This window comes from Acipenser ruthenus, chromosome 1 (genome assembly GCF_902713425.1).
Source record: "Acipenser ruthenus chromosome 1, fAciRut3.2 maternal haplotype, whole genome shotgun sequence".
Taxonomy (NCBI): domain Eukaryota; kingdom Metazoa; phylum Chordata; class Actinopteri; order Acipenseriformes; family Acipenseridae; genus Acipenser; species Acipenser ruthenus.
In genome coordinates, this window is record NC_081189.1 from 20,809,702 (window position 1) to 20,828,696 (window position 18,995).

Sequence of the window (18,995 nt, forward strand, 5' to 3'; positions counted from 1 at the left end):
TAAACACTCAGTGATGCTGTATTTAGAAATACTGTACTAAAGTACACTAAAATTAAAGGACAAACATTTTGTCTAGACGTCTTTTTCAATTTTAAGTGTTTTCTAAAAACTTACGGGCAAATATTCAAAGGTCTTGCGAATTTTCTCATCTTTCTCGCAGCTCTGCCTGCGTTGCGAATGGTTTGCGTAAAATCACGAGTGAAATCTAAAAGAGTTGTAGAGAAACTGCAGTTATCGCAGCGCTGCAGAAATGAATAAATTAACATGAATTAACACAGGAAATCAGGAATTAACACAGGAACTCTCTCGAGGTATAGAACCATCGCAACTTTTTGCTAAATGAAGATGCATTATTTGGGCTTGACGAGGCATAGCCCCAGAACCTCTTCAGCTATGAAAGTTAAAAATGTCATTAAATGTTTTGCTCTCAAATGCGTTTTCTTACCATTCTCAACACAGTTTTATCCATTCTGCAAGTTCTTGCTTGCGCTAAACAGAGACAGTCCACTGCCAGGGGCATTTCATTACTTTACCAATTACATGCCATAAAGATGACGCTGGCTGCGAAAGAAGGACTGCGACTCTATTGTCATTTTTTATACACAAATGAAATAAGCTTACCTGATTTGAAAAAGTCTTAAATGATACAAGCAAATTGTTACACTGCTTGGTTTGACTGAATGAGTAGTACACAACAAGCTTCAATATGAAAGCTGAACTAATTTCAATAAACAACACGTTTTTAATGAAAACAGATATTGTAGCCTACTTCACTATAGTGAAAACTGGCATCTGTTATTTTTAAATACCACTCCTTCCGATTATACTACTGCTTAATAACAGGAACAACATTTTATTTAGGGTTAGTGTTGAAAATTGCCTGCTAACTTCCCCTATTCAAAAAATATACAGGTATATAAAAACAAGAATAATGGTCTGGTTCTCTCTTTGCTTTTTTCAATGAATAGAATTGAATTAATAGAGAATAAAAACAAATCAAGCTAACAACTATCTAACCTAAACAGAACTGTATGTATGTCTTTATTTATTTATTTATTTATTTGCGATCTCCACAAACTGCAGGTTCTGTTGCATTCACAGCGCTGATAATGTTAAATATATCCAGATATTTTATCAATGTCGGGCTTCTGGAGTCATCTGAATGCCTTTCCACTTTTTTTTATTTCATTTTAAACCATTTAAATGCCAAACCATAACAAAACATAGAATAATAGTGCATATACACAGAGCAAAAAAAGTGGACGGGCAAAATACATAGTTGTCCCCCCGTCCCCACCAAAGAGGGAGTGGCACTGCCCCCTCTGCCCTACGGGTTGCTTGCCTATGTAGACAGTGTATATATATATATATATATATATATATATATATATATATATATATATATATATATATATATATATCATATACTGCATTGCATATATGATGTTGAATACGTGATTATAAAATCTAACACTAGTACGTACAATGCTCTTTCAAATAAATGTGTTTTGATTTTGAATGTGCTCCTCTTAAGAACGGTATTATTGTCATTGCTTGCGCCCGGCACCTCTTTCTTTACCAATTAAGCACTGGTAATTAGTATTGTTTAAAATAAACCACAAATAAATTAAATGTTTTAGTTGGAAATAAACCAAAATGTTACTATGTTTAATCAAAGTATAAATCGACTAAGGACTTCTTCAGTAGACAAGTCAAGGAATGTTATACTTTGTCTGTATGTTCTGCCCGCACGATATTTCCTCATTTTTTGTTGCTCTGAAAGCCATGTTCACTCTTTAACTAGAAACAGAGATTGTCCTGAAATACACAGACACACACTCATTCAGTGAATCCTTCAGCTTTCCCTAATTGTTGCTGAATATTTTACACAGAACTTATCTAGGTCTAGTAGATCACATGACACATCATGTGACTACATACATTGCAGACTAGGGTATTTTCTAACTACTTACTTTCTTGCCAACATATTCTCCTTTTGTGGCCGATCTTTTGTGTTATTTTGAATAGGATAACCTTCAATGTGTGCTTTCAACAGACTGTCTGCTTTTATTTCTGTGTTACCTAACTATAACATTTGCATGAACTGAAACATTTTCCTTAGCCTCAATCTCCAAGACTCAGTATGGATTAACATTATGTTAGAGACTAACAATCCTGGTAGAGATCCGTGGTTGCTTTATATTATGCCTTTTTTTTTTTAGGAGGAGATTTCCTTTCCTTTTTGAGGAAGAAAAAAGAAGACCTAAAAACGAAACAGCTGGTGAAGTTTGCTTTAGATGCTGCTTTAGGAATGGCTTACCTTGAATTAAAAAACTGTATCCACAGGTAGGAACATCTCTTTAAAACAAACCAAGTTTTGCTTCGTCAAAATGTGTCTGCTTTCTATATGTGTATATTTAAGTTTTGTAACTTAATATAAAATTAATTCATGTGCAATGCCAACATGTCTGTGGTATATGGAACTATGTGGATTTTGTATTTCAGTAGAAAAATACAATTTCAGTCAGAGGTATGAATCGAGTTTTTGTCCATTTATATTGAAGTCAAACAAAAACCTCTTTTCCCAGATATTCAAAACATAAAGCTGGTTTTGTAAGGTGGCTCTTGAACCTACCCGTTATCAGTAAAAAAACAAATAAATAAATGATATATATATATATATATATATATATATATATATATATATATATATATATATAATATATATATATATATTGTAAGACAGCAGGGAGGGGCTTAATTTCTTCCCTGCAGAAAAACATGTGAAAATGCACTCCCAGGGCAATTGTTAATTGATTTATTGTTTAATTATTCCCTGCACCTGGGCGGCAATTGTAAATTAGTACCAGGTGCAGGGTATAAGAGAAGAACAGTTACTTAGTTCGAGGCTGCTGAGTAGAAGGAGGCAGAAGAGGTACTCTGCTTCCGAGCAGTCGAGAAAAAGGTGGATGCAGTTTAAACCGGTGAGGTTTTGTTTTGTTGTTCTGTGTTTGGTGGGGAAACGGCTTAGCCGTCCCACTTATATTCAGGGTGTTCCGGAGAGTTTAGTTAGTGCTCGTAAAGAGATAGGTGTTTGTTTTGTGTTTGTTTCATTTTTGTGAATTAAAAATAGTGCGTCAGCGCATAAAAATCCATTCCTGTGTGTGTTGGTTCAGTTTTTAAAGGGGCAACGAACCCGAGTGGAAGCAGCTCGGTTACAAATATATATATATGGGGTATTTCATACATGTATTTAGGAAAAGCCACGTATCTTTCACACATGCAGAGTAATTTACATTTTAAAAGTGAGAATATTTAACGGTAAAAATGACTACTGTGGTGGTTCTAGTGTTAAGAAATGTTAACTGCACTTCCTGATTCTTTAACGTAACTGTGTGCTGTGTTTTACCTTTTGAATTTTAAACATGCCTAATTCTAAACGTAATCTATCTAGCTAATGGTAAAAATATTACAGTAATATTGCTTGTTATTTCGCTTGTCTTGAGTCAACGTATCATGTGAATGTATCAGTTGGTGCACTGTAAGTTTGAAAAGTTATAGATCAAATAGTATGCCTGATTATGCAAAGCGACTACTGCTTCTCATTTCACACTCCTCGACATTTCTGTCTGCCAGTTACTATTAACATTATCCATTTCTTGAGGGACAAAATGCAGCACAGCCTATCAATTATTGAAGTAAAAGGAGTTCCTTTTTTCTAACTGTATTGGTGCACTTCTGTGTGCTTTACCACATCCTGTCATGCTGTGTTGCAGTGATTTCTTTTCTGAAAACTTTGCAGCAAACAATCATGACAACCTACCTCACAGATCCAGACAAATAATTGCATAAAGAAACGATGCATGTATACAGCTATCTCCTCCAGTGTTTGTTTGTGCTGGAGAAGCCATCCAAACTAATCTGATCTCATACTCTTGGCACAACACAGGAGAGTTGCAATATATTATATCTAAATGTGTATGGTTTCTTTCCATGCTTGTTATGTTTTTTTTTGTTTTTTTGTTGTTTTTTTTTTAACGTATTCATACTAGTTTGTCCAGCATGCAAAGAGTGTAACTTTAAAGCTGACTAATTTGAGCTACTTTGTATCTCACTGTTAACAGCAAGGTTATTAACAAAAGTCATTCCCATATCAAATCATGTAAACAGAGTTTTCCGAAAACGTGTCGGAAAATTCCGAAAGGGAGTTTTCCGGAAACACCACCTAGAATATTCCAGTAGTATTCTGAAAACGAACATCATATATGTCCTGTAAACACACTTTTCAGAAAACGTATTCTGATATTGTAATGCACATGTGCAAACTTTGACATCATTCCCGCACATGTGATTATTCAAACAAGTATATCCATATTTCTAGCAGGGAAAAAAAAAAAAAAAAACAGTGGCAATAATGATGAAACTTTTCGGACACGCAGAGGTGAGACTCAGTACCTGAGCAATGGGAGCTGGGAGAACAACTTTTGTTTTGTTTCATTCCTATTTCAATGTCCATTGATCAAAATGCTGGGGACAGTAGTACCTTTTGGAAATATTACAGCCCAACAACTTAATTTTTTGATTGTAAAAAGATCAAGAAAACAAGGTCAAGACGAGGAGAAAAAAAAAGTATGATAACTAAGTTTTGCTTGGCAATTTATAGAACAGCGTCTTGTGTAAGGGTGGAAATAAAAAGCAGGTTAGAGTAGCACATAATGAGAACTGCTTAATGATTTTTGATTTATATGATATGTAGTCCAAATTGTGCTTTTCTGTTTTGTGTTTTATTTGTCTGAAACAAAAAAATCAGTAAAATAATTCTAAATGGATGTCGGATTTCAGTCGCCGATCAGTTTACACGGATCCATTTGTTTAGTTACAGATGAAGATGTATTATTCATTAAAATAATAGTATTTGATCAAATGAAAACTCCATTATTACAGCTATAGTTCACAGAAATTGCCTATACTGTTGGTGCAGTGAATGAATTCTAGCAAGATAAAATGCATTGAGAATTGACAGTACCATATGTAAGGTACAGCAGCTTGTAAGAAGAAACATGAGCTGTTGCAAGGAGTGGACAGTTTGTACACGCAGGGGAATTAGAACAAGAGAGATGTACAGGATAATAATGTGTTGAATACAGCATAAGAATTTGCAAGAATGTGCTAAAATACTTGATAATTCATGCCGCAGTCTTGCTGCAGACTGAACCAAGCTCTGTCTGTTCCCATCCGTCGCTACTGCGTAAGCGCAAATGCTCTACGTTTTCCGAAAAATGTATACAGTTGAATTTATCAGTAGTGTAAGTGGATTATCTGTTCGAAGTCATGTAAACACAGAAAAATGCAGTTTTCAGAAAACCAATTTTCTGATTTCAGTTTTTAGAATACATTCGTTTTCTGAGAACTTGATCTCATGTAAACATGCTGTTTGACTGTCTAGGCTTTTAATCATTCCAGTTTAAGTTGACCATAGTAGGTTGCTTGACCCTTTACGTTTTTAGTTGGAAATCCCTTGAAAAATAATGTCAAAGGTCATCAAATGTGCATTGAGACCTCTTTCTCAATACTATGTGGTTAATGCATAATCAATCAAAATAGAGGAAACTCCAGAATCTGGTCCACTGAAATATCCTCTTTGCAACAGTTTCCTTTATAGGTTGAACCCTGATGGTTCCCAGTCAGCTGGTAAATAGTTAATCTTGAACAATGTATTAACACAGCCAATGAAGATGGAAAGATGTCTGCATGGTACCCTGTTTCGAAACTACAAATTGGTTAACAGACTAAATGAAGTGGTTGTCGGGACAGTCGCATTAACCTTCATCTGATCCCAGTCAATATTGCCATTTTATTTTGATCAAAGCTGATTGTCTTGTGGTGCAGTGAAGTATGGTGGTCGAGCTTTAGGGATTTGATGCATTTGTTCAACAAATGCTACCTTTTAATCCTGTCTGAGATTATGGGTCTTGCTTTCTGGAACAAGCTCTTTTGAGATAAGGCCAGACTCGAGATGAATAGGTTATGTATTATGCCCTGTCATTTCTGGGTTCCATAACAAAGTCCAAATAGATGTACTCGAAGATACTGGAACTCAGAGCACTCCTCTTAATCCAAGTGTCTCTTCAGATAAGTATTTCCAATTTATCTTGATAGTTTTTCCAATACTAATCTTGCCCTTTTCATAAAAACAGAGGTGCCAAAAGTAATCTTGGAAAGGTTGTTGCGCTAAATCAACAACAGTCTTTATTGACCTGAAGTTAAATTGATAAGATGGCTGAAACACAGTTTGGATTCTGGTATTTTATACAACCCTTTTATGTTAATGGTACTGATGTTATACTTCATTCAATAAGCACACCATTGTTTTCTAGCTTGGATTTAAGTGTTTATTGCAAACGAACCATTGTTCTGACCCTCTGAAAATACTATTCGACTGCATGCCGCATTTCATTTGAATTTCAGCTATGATCAGTAATGCTCTAAATACTGCAAGGTGTTCTGTTCTGCAATCCTTTAATATAAATGTAGATCTCATAATATAAAATAACAACATTACAAAACATGACAGTAGCATGTGGTGCTTGGACCTTCAGACTCCTGTGGGTTTGTGTCTGAGGCATTGCAAACAAAGCTCAGTGACAGTCTGTGCAGACATACTGTATCATTAATTCGTCTCATCATCACATGTAAATGATTCCCCTGGTACCTTTTATATTCATTGCCTGTGAACAACACTGAAGTTTCCTCCTGCACTTTGCCTTCGAAATGAGACTGTTATAGTGGGAATCCTATTTTGCTCTTTTTACTAAACCTGTGTGTCTAGTGGTCACATGCGCAGCCACCAGTGGCATTGTGGGCTGCTGCAACAGGACTATGAACAAAACAAGGTACAGTATAAAAGCAAACCCAGAATTGCAATGCATAAAGCAGTGTCTGAATGCATCGTAAGATAACAACATTTCATTAATTGCATATAGATAATAGATATGGGCAGTACCTGCATACATTTTTGGCTGGAGAACTACTTGTTTAAACTACTTGATTTATAGAACTAAGAAATAGAGGAATAGGGAATACCATGGTCCAAAAGATAATACATGATTTCCTCTGTGGGTTTTATTTTGAAAACATAACATGCTGTTATGGGAGGCATGGAAACTGTCACGTCACTATATATAGAAATCCTTTGCTCACAGCACCCATGTTATTGTCCTGTTCTGTGGTGGCATCCAAAGAATCTTTCAGTATATTGTGTCATGCTTCGATGAAACAAATCATGCAATAGCAATTAGGCTAAATGTATGTAGCGTACTATACTGTACAGATTACAAAACTCAAATGTGAAGGTAAACATGGAGACAAAATTAGTATGTATCACTTGCAGATGATACAGTACAAAAATACTAGCTCTTTTTGTAGATTTATTTGTAAAAGTTTGTGTGTCTGAAGCGCTGTTACATGTTAACTATAAACCATGATACCAAAAATGTGTAAGGAGTGAGGCTGAAGATGAATGCAAAGTCATGCAGGCATGGCACTGCGGTTCCTAGAATCAGTCATGCTTTTCTTCTGACATTTTTCACATTAGTACAGTCTTCTATACAGATGCAGTGAGACTATGAATAAGTGTGAAGTTGCTGGTTTTAAAATAGCTGTAGACTGGCCTTCCAAAATACGTGAAGCAATATTCTTCAGTGGGGGGGAAACACAGGTCTTTTTTTAAGTTTGCCAATCTTCCCTTTTATTATTGTTAGATTAGATGTTGGTCAACAATTTTGTACGTATGTATGCAGTACCATGTTTTCTTTGCACATTTCTGTTTGGGTAAATTCACTAAATGTGTGATATTTTAAATGGACACACAAGTAAAACCTTGTTAAGTTGCCTCAGACATTTTTTTAGGAGGAAACTGTATGTATTACTTATGACTGGCACCAACCTTCATGTATGATTCACAGAAGAGACAATTCCCTGTAGGTATTTTTCCCCTAAACCTGTTTTTGTTTTTTCGTTAAATACAATTTTAGCACTGTATAAGTATATTTTGTTAATTTCCCTAGTAACTGCAGTTTTGCCCGTTTAATTTTTTTTTTTTTTTTTTTTTTACTGTGAGCTCAGAGGCCTTTTCATGGCGACAGTTGATCATTCTGCAAGAGTTTCTAAATTGCAGTCTGAAAAAAATCTAATTATATTCAGTCAGGCAAATTTAATATAAAAATGAGCCACTGATCATTTGCTTTTCATGAGAAGATTACTATTATCATATATATTATAGTTTGTATTATTGTTCTATGTCTTCAGCATTGTTGCAATATCTATAGTAGATAGCTAAGGAAGTTAAATGATGAACACAATTTTATCAAAATAAAACAATTGAAAACAATGGATTTTTATTGATTTGTATCATCTCAGATTTTAAATTAGCTCAAAGGACCGTTTTTCCGTTTTGTTTTATTTAAGTTCATGGCACTAGTAATTATACTTGTGGTACACATTGTGTACAGTAATAGCAAAAAGCTTAATTGGTGACAGGCACTGGGGCTCTCAGGTGTGATATTGACTCTAAAAATAGATTTGTGTTGTCTGGTCAAACATGTGATGGTTATACTTTTTTCATTCCCTTTTCATAAAACAAAGATGATTTGTCATATTAGCCTTGGGACATGGCAGACACCATTTCTTAGCCTGGAATAACAGCTTTAGTTGCCAGAGATGATTAACTTCAAAGTGTTGCTTAAATAAAACTATGAAGTAAAACAAATGGCATTACTGCCAGCAAAGCAAGCAAGATGACTGTATGTTTAGTAGGACTGTGCCTCGACAGTTCATCACAATACAACACTTGTCACGAAACAGTAAATACATGTTTTTACTGTTGCAAGAGTATTGTCTCATTTGCAAGAGTTTTGGTCAACTAAACTTCGCAACTTGTTTTGTTTTTTATTTCAAATTACAAATGATGTAACTAATATTACAAAAACAAACATTATTTGTATCCGTTTTTCAAAATCAGATTTTTTTTTTTAAAACAGTTCACTAAATGCAGATTAATTTTAAACCAAACACTTGAACGCTGCCCTTTCTGCCTTGGAAAGATCACGCACAACCTCTTATTTAAAATGTTGTTTTAATTTAGGAACAGCTGTTTCAGTAAAAATACAAGGACTGGTAGGAAGAGTGTACCTTGGCTCCAAAATATGTATAAAAATGAGGTGTATGCTAGTGAGAAAGCTTGAACTTTCCTATCTTACTCTTACCTGACTAAAGAAACCCATCCTGAGAGAAATATAGCTTTTATGCTTATGTGCAGCATTTTCTACTCTTATATTAATTTGCTTTACAATTCCCTATCCTAGAGCACAGATCTGTGGTAAATGACGGCACAGCTGCTCTGTAAGAATTAGATAACCTAATGCTGGAATGAGTTGAGAAAAGCTGAAGTAAAGAGAAAAAAATATTCAAGACATGTGCTAGAATATCTACAAGGCAATAATATCATGAAAAATCACAGTCTTGAGACCTTCCTACTGACAGTCATGAGCATATTGCCCTTTTAGCCACCCAGTCAGTGTCAATTTGACATGTGCACTAGTCCTCTGTCATAAATTGGATGCAATGGTGCTTATTATTATTATGCTTATTAGGTCTCCTATCGTTGCAAATACAATAGCAAACTGGAGGGCGATAGAAAAGCATATGGGACCAAAAACCTGGCATAATAGAGCGGTCATGTCAGGTAATCAACCCTTTTTTTTCGAACCATGGTCTAAAAAAGGCATTAACACACTTAGCGACGGGCTTATTGGTTTCCAGGATTTGACCTCGCATTTCAGTTTACCAGGATCTTAGACTGCGCTCTGCTTGGCGTGCTTATGGGGTTCCCTGGGGGTCAGAACTTGAAGCGCGTCCATTAATAGACTGGGTCTCAGGAACTGCCTCTAGGGGGCTGGTCTCTGCGATATACTCACATCTGCTAAAAGCTTCATATAAGCTGCTGGCTATTACCAAAATATGGGAAAAAGATCTAATCTCAGAGGGTGGGCCAACTGATTAGAATGCGAGCCAGCATAATATATTGTATGCATCAAAAAATCCTAATCATCAGCTATCACATTTCAAAGTGTTCCACTGGACATACTGGATGCCTCTTAAGAGATACCTTGTGGGAATCACCTCAGACCCACTTAGTAACCTCTGTTTTCTTAAAACACCTGGCACCTTAATGCATATGCTCTGGGAGGTTAGTTGGGGCCAAGTGCCATCTATACTGTCCAGCATAATTGGGAGAGACTTGATGATGATTCAAGACTTCAAATGCTTGAGCACCAGTGGAACATGTAGCTCGCTGGACTGACAGCGCAAAGAAACTGATAGGGAGGGATGAGGGAGGGGGACGAAGAAGGGGTGATGGGTGGTGGGGAGGGAAAATATGTTGTTCATCAGTGTATGTAGATGTGCTGTTTTTGGTTTGTATAAAAACACAAAAACTTGATCACAAAAAAAAAGCCTTTAACAAAGTCCTACAGCAAAGGCTTATATGTAATAAAACACTGGGAACATTTTTAAAAAGACTAGATTCTGTACTTTTCAGTAGGGGAAAATGGTGTACTAACAAGGGACGAGCCTTGATGGGCTGAATGGCCTTTTCTCGTTCCCAAACTTTTCTTATCTTCTTAAATTCTGTGAATTATACTATATAATCTTCACTCAGAGATAAAGCTGAAAATGTTGCTCAGGCTCCTGTATATGTGGACAGTTGCAACTATAAACCACAGTGGTGCCTTATAGCACATCTTTTTATATCATTATTTCATACAAGGAAAATAGATTTTGATTAAATTTTACCACTGAGATGTTTCTCTTTTCATGAATGGAGACAAATTAAATTCTTCTTTTATAATGTTGAGAAATTATGCCTCTCTTAGTCTGCAGGATCCGAGTCTGCACAACAGTAAGATTTGCATCTGGATGCAATTACATTTTAAATAAAGGTCAGGACAACCCAGACAGATTGAATCCTGCGATCTTTGGGATATACAGTATATGTGTCACTATAAATGTCAAGGCCTGGAATATTAAACTGGATTGAATTTAGTGCAGTACTTGTACTCTAAACTTAAAATGTCCAATTTACGTTGTCATAAAATGTCATAAAACCTCAACAAATCATTTAAACCTCAACAAGTGCCCCACCATTCTCGATGTATAATTGTTTCTGCATCTAATGGTTCAGTAATCTACATTTACAAGTGATTGCCTTAAATCTTCCAAGGAAGTTGGCTTTGTAGATTATTCACAATTATAGTGGCCATGTTTACACTTTTTTTTTTTTTTTGTAAACCTGTAAACTTTTAACAATGGACGATGCGTTCTCGAGAAAAAAATAAATACTTGTATAATAAAGAAAGAAATGTCCTTTCAATTGCAGATTGAAAAGTAATTCACATGTACCTCAGCAGTAGGCAATGCACCCTTCTTGTAAAATAGAACAAATAAATATATTTCTTAAGGCAAGTTATTTGAAAAGCACATGGCTAATTTGCATAAAATCTGCTTTTGTTGATCATCTGACATTCTGTAAATTTATAGGAAACCTAAACAAGCAAATTAAAAATAAAAATTTAAAAAAGGGTATTTATTTTCATATTATGACAGGGCTTGAATTTCCGCATGGGATCGCAGGAATCATGCATTTTCCAATTTGCTCCCGCATATCTGCAACTTTCAGTGCGGGAAAATCCAGCAGAGATATTTTAAGACACCAAGCTACTGTATTTTTCACCCAATTTAGAATGCCTGAAACGCTACAACAATCTCTAAGGAAGTGGGTGTCAGTGACGAAAGCACTATGAGTCGCATTCTGAGGAGTTCTGGTTAAAATAAAAAAATTTAAAAAAGTAGTGCTGGATATTTTAAGTGCCGCGAGACTTTATTCTCTCGTACGTGATTCTCAGACGCTATCTTTAAGCATTATAGAAACTCAGTACACTGCAGTATAAGTAAACAATGTTGGGGGGGAAAAAAATACAATATTAAGTCTATCTAGGTGTTTTGCAAGCGGTAACTTTCGCTTTAACTCTTAACTCAGCCCCATTCATTTTGGGGCGCCAGGGCATCGAAGGTTACACACATATTACTCAGGCTGTAAAAGCCACCTACCTGGCCGGAACTACGACTGCCTGAAGTTAAGCCTCTCATCATGTGACAGAGTTCACAGCTTAGGTTTCATTTTGAGCTAGGACTATAAAAAGAATGATAGGGAAATGATGTCAGAAGTGGGCAGAGTTAGTAAACAGTGGAGCCATTTCTGGAGCCCGCAATGCTTTTAACATATTCACGCTTGCCCTGGCCATTTTTTAATTAGTAATCCATATGCTTTGGCAAATCTTGTTTTGTTTGGCACTATACTTACTCCTAAAGGTTGTTTTATGTATGTATTTATTTATTTATTTATTTATTTGTCTATGCTCTTTAGAGAGGTTGTATGTTAAAGTTTAGTTTTTAGACACATAATAACATGACAAAATCTAAGTGTTTCTGTCTCAACAGTGTATTCCAGACACTCGCCACTCTCTTTGTGAAGAAGTGTCTCATTTCTGGCCTAAATCTATCTCCATTTAATTTCCAATTGCGTCCTCTGGTCCTGGTTTCTGTAGTGGCTTAAAGTAGTGGTTTGGGTTAACCATGTCAGCTCCTTTTTAAGATTTTAAAGACTTCAGTCATGTTCCCCCTGATTCTTCTTTGTTCCTGGCTAAATGGATTCAGTTCTTTCAGCCTTCCTTCATAGCGCAGTCCTTTAAGTCCTGTGATTAGTCTGGTTGCTTTTCTTTGGTCTCACTCCAGGGCCACAATGTCCCTTTGGTGGAGTGTTGACCAGAACTGGACCCAGTATTCCAAGTGTGATCTCACTAGTGTGTTATACAACCTCATCATAACTGTTTTACTGACGCAAAATTGATAGAATTTGTTTGCCGATCCTGATAAGATACACTGTAGGTATATGAGAATATGGGCTACTTCTTGAATATTGAGAATATATTGAATATAACTTTAGAGCTAGTTTGGTGTACGATCAAACCTTTGTCTAGTGAGGGAAACTTCTTTACAGACGGTACTCAATTTCTAGCAATTATGTGTGAAGTGTTTTCAACATACCTTTGAAAAGTCTTTTTTTCACACAGGATAAAATTTGTGTACATATCAGCACCAGTGAACAGTAGAATCTCTAACTGAGCTGGAATACTATGGTTACTGCTATATTGTAGGTTTTGAGGCCAGTGATGTGAATGTTTACTAGGATTTCAACACAATACAGTTAAACTTGGATTTTCTACACCCCAGTGATACACAATTATGCATTTCCGTGGCAGTTAAAAAAAAGAGTAAAACCACAAAGAAATCAATTTCTAGAATTTATAATTGTTCTATTGAAAGATATAAATTAGAGATTCAGCTTTATAATAAAGCAACACATTATTACATAACATGCATACAATGAAAAATAGCATGCAAAAACTGATTTCATACTTTGACAAAAGTATTTAGGCAATCAACATATTTCGTATATGAAACCTATTCTTTGCTAATTATTGACAATTATCATGATTGAAAACCACCACCTGATAATTATAGAAAATAAATACATAATCATAAGGTGCCGAGAAATAATTGGAAAATTTGTGATTGAAAAATGGTTGAAACTAAAGAGTACAGCAACGATCTCAAAGTGGAAGTGATACAACTAAACGGAAAAGGAGAAACTACCAGAAAAATAACAGAAAGGCTTGGTTTACCGAAAATAACTGTGTGGGCTATTATTGACAAACACAGGGGAACAGGAACTACTGCAACTAGCTCCAGGTGTGGAAGACGAAGAAATATTTCTGCAAAATCTGGAAGAATCGTTCAAGCAGCCCGGCTACTGCAAAAGATCTGACACAAGAATTGAGAGAAGATAGTCAAGAAATTCAGGAGCGAACAATTGAACGATACCTTAACAAGATGAATGTCCATTGGTGAAAACCAAGATGCAAACCTTTGTTATAAACAGTACACAAAAGAAAGCGATTGGAGTTTTCCATTGAATACTTGAAGAAGCCTGATGATTTCTTCAACCAAATTGTATGGTCAGACGAATCCAAAATAAAACTTTTTTCACCAAGAAAGCAACAATAAGTTTGAGGAAGAGAGGAGAAAAATTAAAGAAAAGTTAATCATGCCCAGTGTTAAACATGGTGGAGGCATGGGCTTGTTTTTCTTCCTCAGGCACTGGCGACCTTTGTATTGTAGCAGGATCAATGAATGCTACAAAATGTCAAGAAATTTTTCCCCAGTACTAGAAGGCTTATTTGATGGAAGTTTGTATTCAGCAGGATAATGACCCTAAGTATTCTGCGAAGTCTACAAAGGAATTTCTGAAAAAAAGATTACAGTTATGGATTGGCCATCTGTCCCCAGACTTGAATCCCATCGAGATGTTGTGGACTGACTTGAAGGCTGCTGTTGCAAAAAGGAGACCAATTATGTATTTTAACAACTTTTTGAAAATTGTTCGAATTGTTTTCATATTGTGGTTTATTTTGTTTAGAACTATAAAATCAAATTAAAAAATAAATAAATAAAAAATCAAGACCCCACATTTTCCATATACACAGTAGGTGTATTTTGTCTTCTTAAACAGGAGAGCGTCCGCTTGAGGTTCATTGCGGCTAATTAAAATATTGTTACATTTAGGCCATTTTTAAATAGTGCTCTATGAACCCCAAGCCTAGGGAGGCAATTTTAGCTTGGGATCCTGAGACATGTACATAACAAATTCATACTCATAGTTTCCCTCTGTAGATGGTTTAATCATTATTATCCAAGTGGTTGCAGTGATTGTTATATAAAGTTCTGAATTTCTGAATGCAACGCTGGCACAGCCAAAGTGTAACTCCTGATACTTTGTTTTTTGGGGGGGTGGGGCGGCTCTTGTGTAGATTTAAAGCATCTGGCATTTGTGTTTGACTTGAGTTGCATTGTATTGGTTAATCTGAAGATTGCCATTTCTTATTTGCTGTGTCAAAGAGTTTGTAGCTTTTGGTTGAAGTGCATACAGAATGATGGGGCACCATTCATTTCCAGTAGTGTTTACACTTATACCAAAGCTGCAATTCTAGATATAAAAAATACTTCCATAAGTCAGGATGATAAGAGTTGCCTTGAGATTGCTGTTGTAAGTTTTCTCTAAGATAAAGGAACTCGAGAAAGCCTAAAAATGTCAGAATAAATAATATTTGTATTACCAGTGTTATCTAAAAAAAACATTACTTGGGTACATCTAGCAGATCAATGTTTTCCAGATAAACAAACTTACAACAAGGATTTTGTTTTCACATCATAATTAGGATAGCAGTTTAATTCTCCCAAGCATACTAGATTAAAGCAGCACAATAGAATAGAACAGAACAGAACAATCAATCTGTGCCATTCTTTCCTGATTAAAACTTACTTAAATCAATTATAAAGCATGTAGCAATGTGGGCTACTCTCATGCTGACAAAGCCACAATCATGGGGTGTATACAATAATCCAGGGAACAGTACATTCCATCTGATTATGCAGTCAATATTCAGTAGAACAGATTTTTTTTTTTTTTTTTTTTTTTTTTTGCAAGACCTAACATAATTGTGTCCCTGGAATCGTTTGACTGAAAATCCAATGTAAGAAAAATAACCATTAACAATTTAAAATAAATAAATAAATAAATAAAGTGTATAGTAAATACAGTCTATAACTATGAATGAAGCCTGATCAGAGCATGCTAAAAGTGTTTGGATAATACTGTTCCAGTAGCTGAAGGAGGCATCTACCCATCTCTTTACTTGTTTGTCGAGAGAGCATGAATAAATACAGAATTTGTGTCTCATTCCCCAGAACCGCCAACGGTACTAGTGTGATATTCCCTTATCCCACAAGAGTTATTTATTGTGTGCCACAGAGCTAATTACATTATCTTACTCCAGAGCATAGCCTTTAATTATGCTAACTTCAAATGGGATGTGAATCAAAAGCTGGCATAACAATTGCAAATATATCTGCACCACTTTATCCCCAGTAACTAGGGTTACCACCTTGACTGTAGATTGGAAGTCCAATAAAAAGTAATTCAACATCATGGAATAATGATCTGAATTTTGGTTCTTTCCAACTTGAATCACCAGTTCTACCCAACAACTGTGTGTCAGTTGTTCGTCAGTGTATTTGTAAATGATCTTGTAGGGCAACCTGGGCTCCAGGAAATCTATGTACACGCAGAATTCTCAATTCCAGTTAAATTTATTTTGTTCCTTGGCGCTTGTTGCGTATTCAGATCATACAGATTTCCAGAGTTAGAGCTTTACTACAAAGAATCGTTGCTATTGACTGGAGGAGTCTTCACATCTGAAAACTTGAACAAGGCGTACCTTTGGACATTTCAGTCAGAGTTTTGTTCCTCATCCACATCTGCAGTGTTGGTTGAGGGGTCTGCAGAAGAACCGTTACTTGTACCTGTATTCAGGGATACGTGGACGAAGATAAAACTGCAAGTGCTTTGAAGACACAATGATCATTAGAAAGCTCTAATATGTATTTTTGCCACCGGACGTGAACAGGGTTAAAACAGGTAGTGCCCTAAAAAAGAACTGTATTGCTCATACTCAGTAAAATCGTCATACTCATTATGGAAAGTAGTTTATACCTGTAATACAGCACACCTCCAGGACCTTAATTGTTGGTCTCACACAAAATTTGACAATGCGGTTGATATAACTGGGGTTTGGGATTGATTCTGTAACTCCTGGCCTAGAGGTAAGTGTGCTGCTTATTGAAGCACCTGCACACAACTTTATAAAATAGTTGACTTGTTTCAAATCAAAAGCTTTCATTTCCTGTGAATGCACCAGTTTCCAAAGCTTATGTAAATGGTGATGTTGTCCCTCTTTGTGTGCTGTGAATGAAGTATGGGGGGAGGCTTGTAAATGTAATTAGGCATGCATTGCTCATTATTGTGTAGTAATAAAACAAACAGGATGTATCTGATTTTAGATTTCCTTTGGTAAATATAATTGTGTAAGGTATTTATTCCAAAGTGTGGTAGTTCAAAGATGGTCTAATAATTAAAATGGTGGTATTAAGCATTTTCTTTATGTACTGTAAGCAGCTGTCCGTGGTTTGCAGGTTATAGGGCGCTGATGGAAAACAACCCAAAGGCAGTAAAGTGTAGGTTAATTGGCAGCAGTGGAAAGGCTTAGCAAGCAAAGCGCTGTGGTGTATCCTGAAATCTGCTGAAATGCATTCTCATGGGACGTTGTTGCAGTGGTGCAGTAGGTGGCTTCGTCTTAGAGGGTTGTTAATGGTGACTTATTAAAAACGGCCAGAGAAGAAAATGTTGGATAAGATTTGCTACACTAGAGGTAGTTTTGCTATTTAATACAATGTACAGTCAATTTCATAAACAAAGTTTGACAGCAGCATTGTAAACCCATGTATAACATGTCTACATTTAAACACTTATAATTACAAATGATCTTAAAATTATTTTTAAAATGTGTTTCTGTAAATTGCTTTAACACTTTTCTGGTTTGGATCTTGGTAGTAACACTGTTCAAGAATATAATAGTAATTTAAAACCCTGCTCTTGAAATCCCTGAGACTGTACCAGGTGTAATGTGATTTATTTTGTCAGACATGTATGTCAGTTTATATAAGACCGGTTTATACTTGCTACTTTGTAACAAGTGCAGTCTTACTTTTCCAAGAATATGTTATTCGCTTTAGGTAATTGAAAGTCCAAAATGATCTGCACACTGCTATTTGAATAGTGGCAATAAAAAAACTTTTATTAGCAGAACAGGCAAAAAAGTGATATAGTGCAAAAAGTGCTCAGTGCAAACGTTTTGGTCACATGACCATCCTCGGTGCTAGCGAATTGAGAACACCTGAGTATTTAAGGACTTAATTCAATTAAAGATAAATATCAGAGGTCGGGTGTTCAGTTGAAGACAGAACAACATGTACACAGATCAATTAATATGTTAATATATTGATAGACATTAGAGGGAATATATTATTAAATACTATTATAAAATTTCATTATATGACAAGTTACAGAAAAATACCAAAAACAACAATGGCAGAAATCATTTAAATACATCATATTACTGATTTATTGAATTAAGATCTATTGATTAGACTATTTCAATTCATGTAGATCTACTAGAGCCAAAATAATAAAGATAAATAACACAGATGTCAATATTAAAAAAATGTAAATACTATATAGACAAATAATACCAGCCATACCAACAAGTCTTAAATAACGTAATAAATTAATTATCAAAAAAACATTAATGATATAAAGAATACAGAAGCAATAAAAAAGAAGGAAAATATGAATTATATATTATAGGTAACATGATAATCCAAGTTCTTCATTAATGCCTTCTGGCTGTACTGTCTTTAGAACTTTCAAATAAGCAACAAATGCTTTAAGTTCTAAATCGGTACCGGACAAGAACAGAACAATATCATCAATATACCATTTCCACATGATGATGTTATCTATGAAAGGATTATGTCCATATATATTATTGTTTTCGAGAAATCCCATAAAGAGATTGGCAGTCGGGTGCAAATGAAGCTCCCATTGCTGTGCCCTGGATTTGTAAATAAAAATATTTGTCGAAGAGAAAGTAATTTTTAGTGAGAACCATATGTGTCATCTCAAGTAGAAATGCAGTTGGTGTCTGGATGGAACTTCTTCTATCAAGATAGAACTTAAGAGCATTGAGACCATCACCATGTGGAATATTGGTATATAGACTTACAATGTCACGTGTAGCTAGAATATCATTTTTATTTGGTCATCTTACATTCAATAACTGACCAATAGTGTCACCCATATCCCTTAGATATGACGGTAATTGATAACAAGGGGCTCAAGAAAGAATCAATATAATTGGAAAGAG

The 18,995-nt window shown here is 35.4% G+C and overlaps 1 protein-coding gene across 2 annotated transcripts in view; it reads left to right on the forward strand.

Moving 5' to 3' along the window:
• The window catches only part of LOC117973179 (tyrosine-protein kinase Fer-like), a 96,719-nt gene that overhangs the window by 66,528 nt on the left and 11,196 nt on the right, over positions 1-18,995 (forward strand). For both annotated transcript variants that reach the window (XM_059021219.1, XM_059021225.1), the window contains one exon: positions 2,223-2,346. In XM_059021219.1, the coding sequence (XP_058877202.1) occupies positions 2,223-2,346 (124 nt within the window). The remainder of the gene's footprint in view (positions 1-2,222; positions 2,347-18,995) is intronic.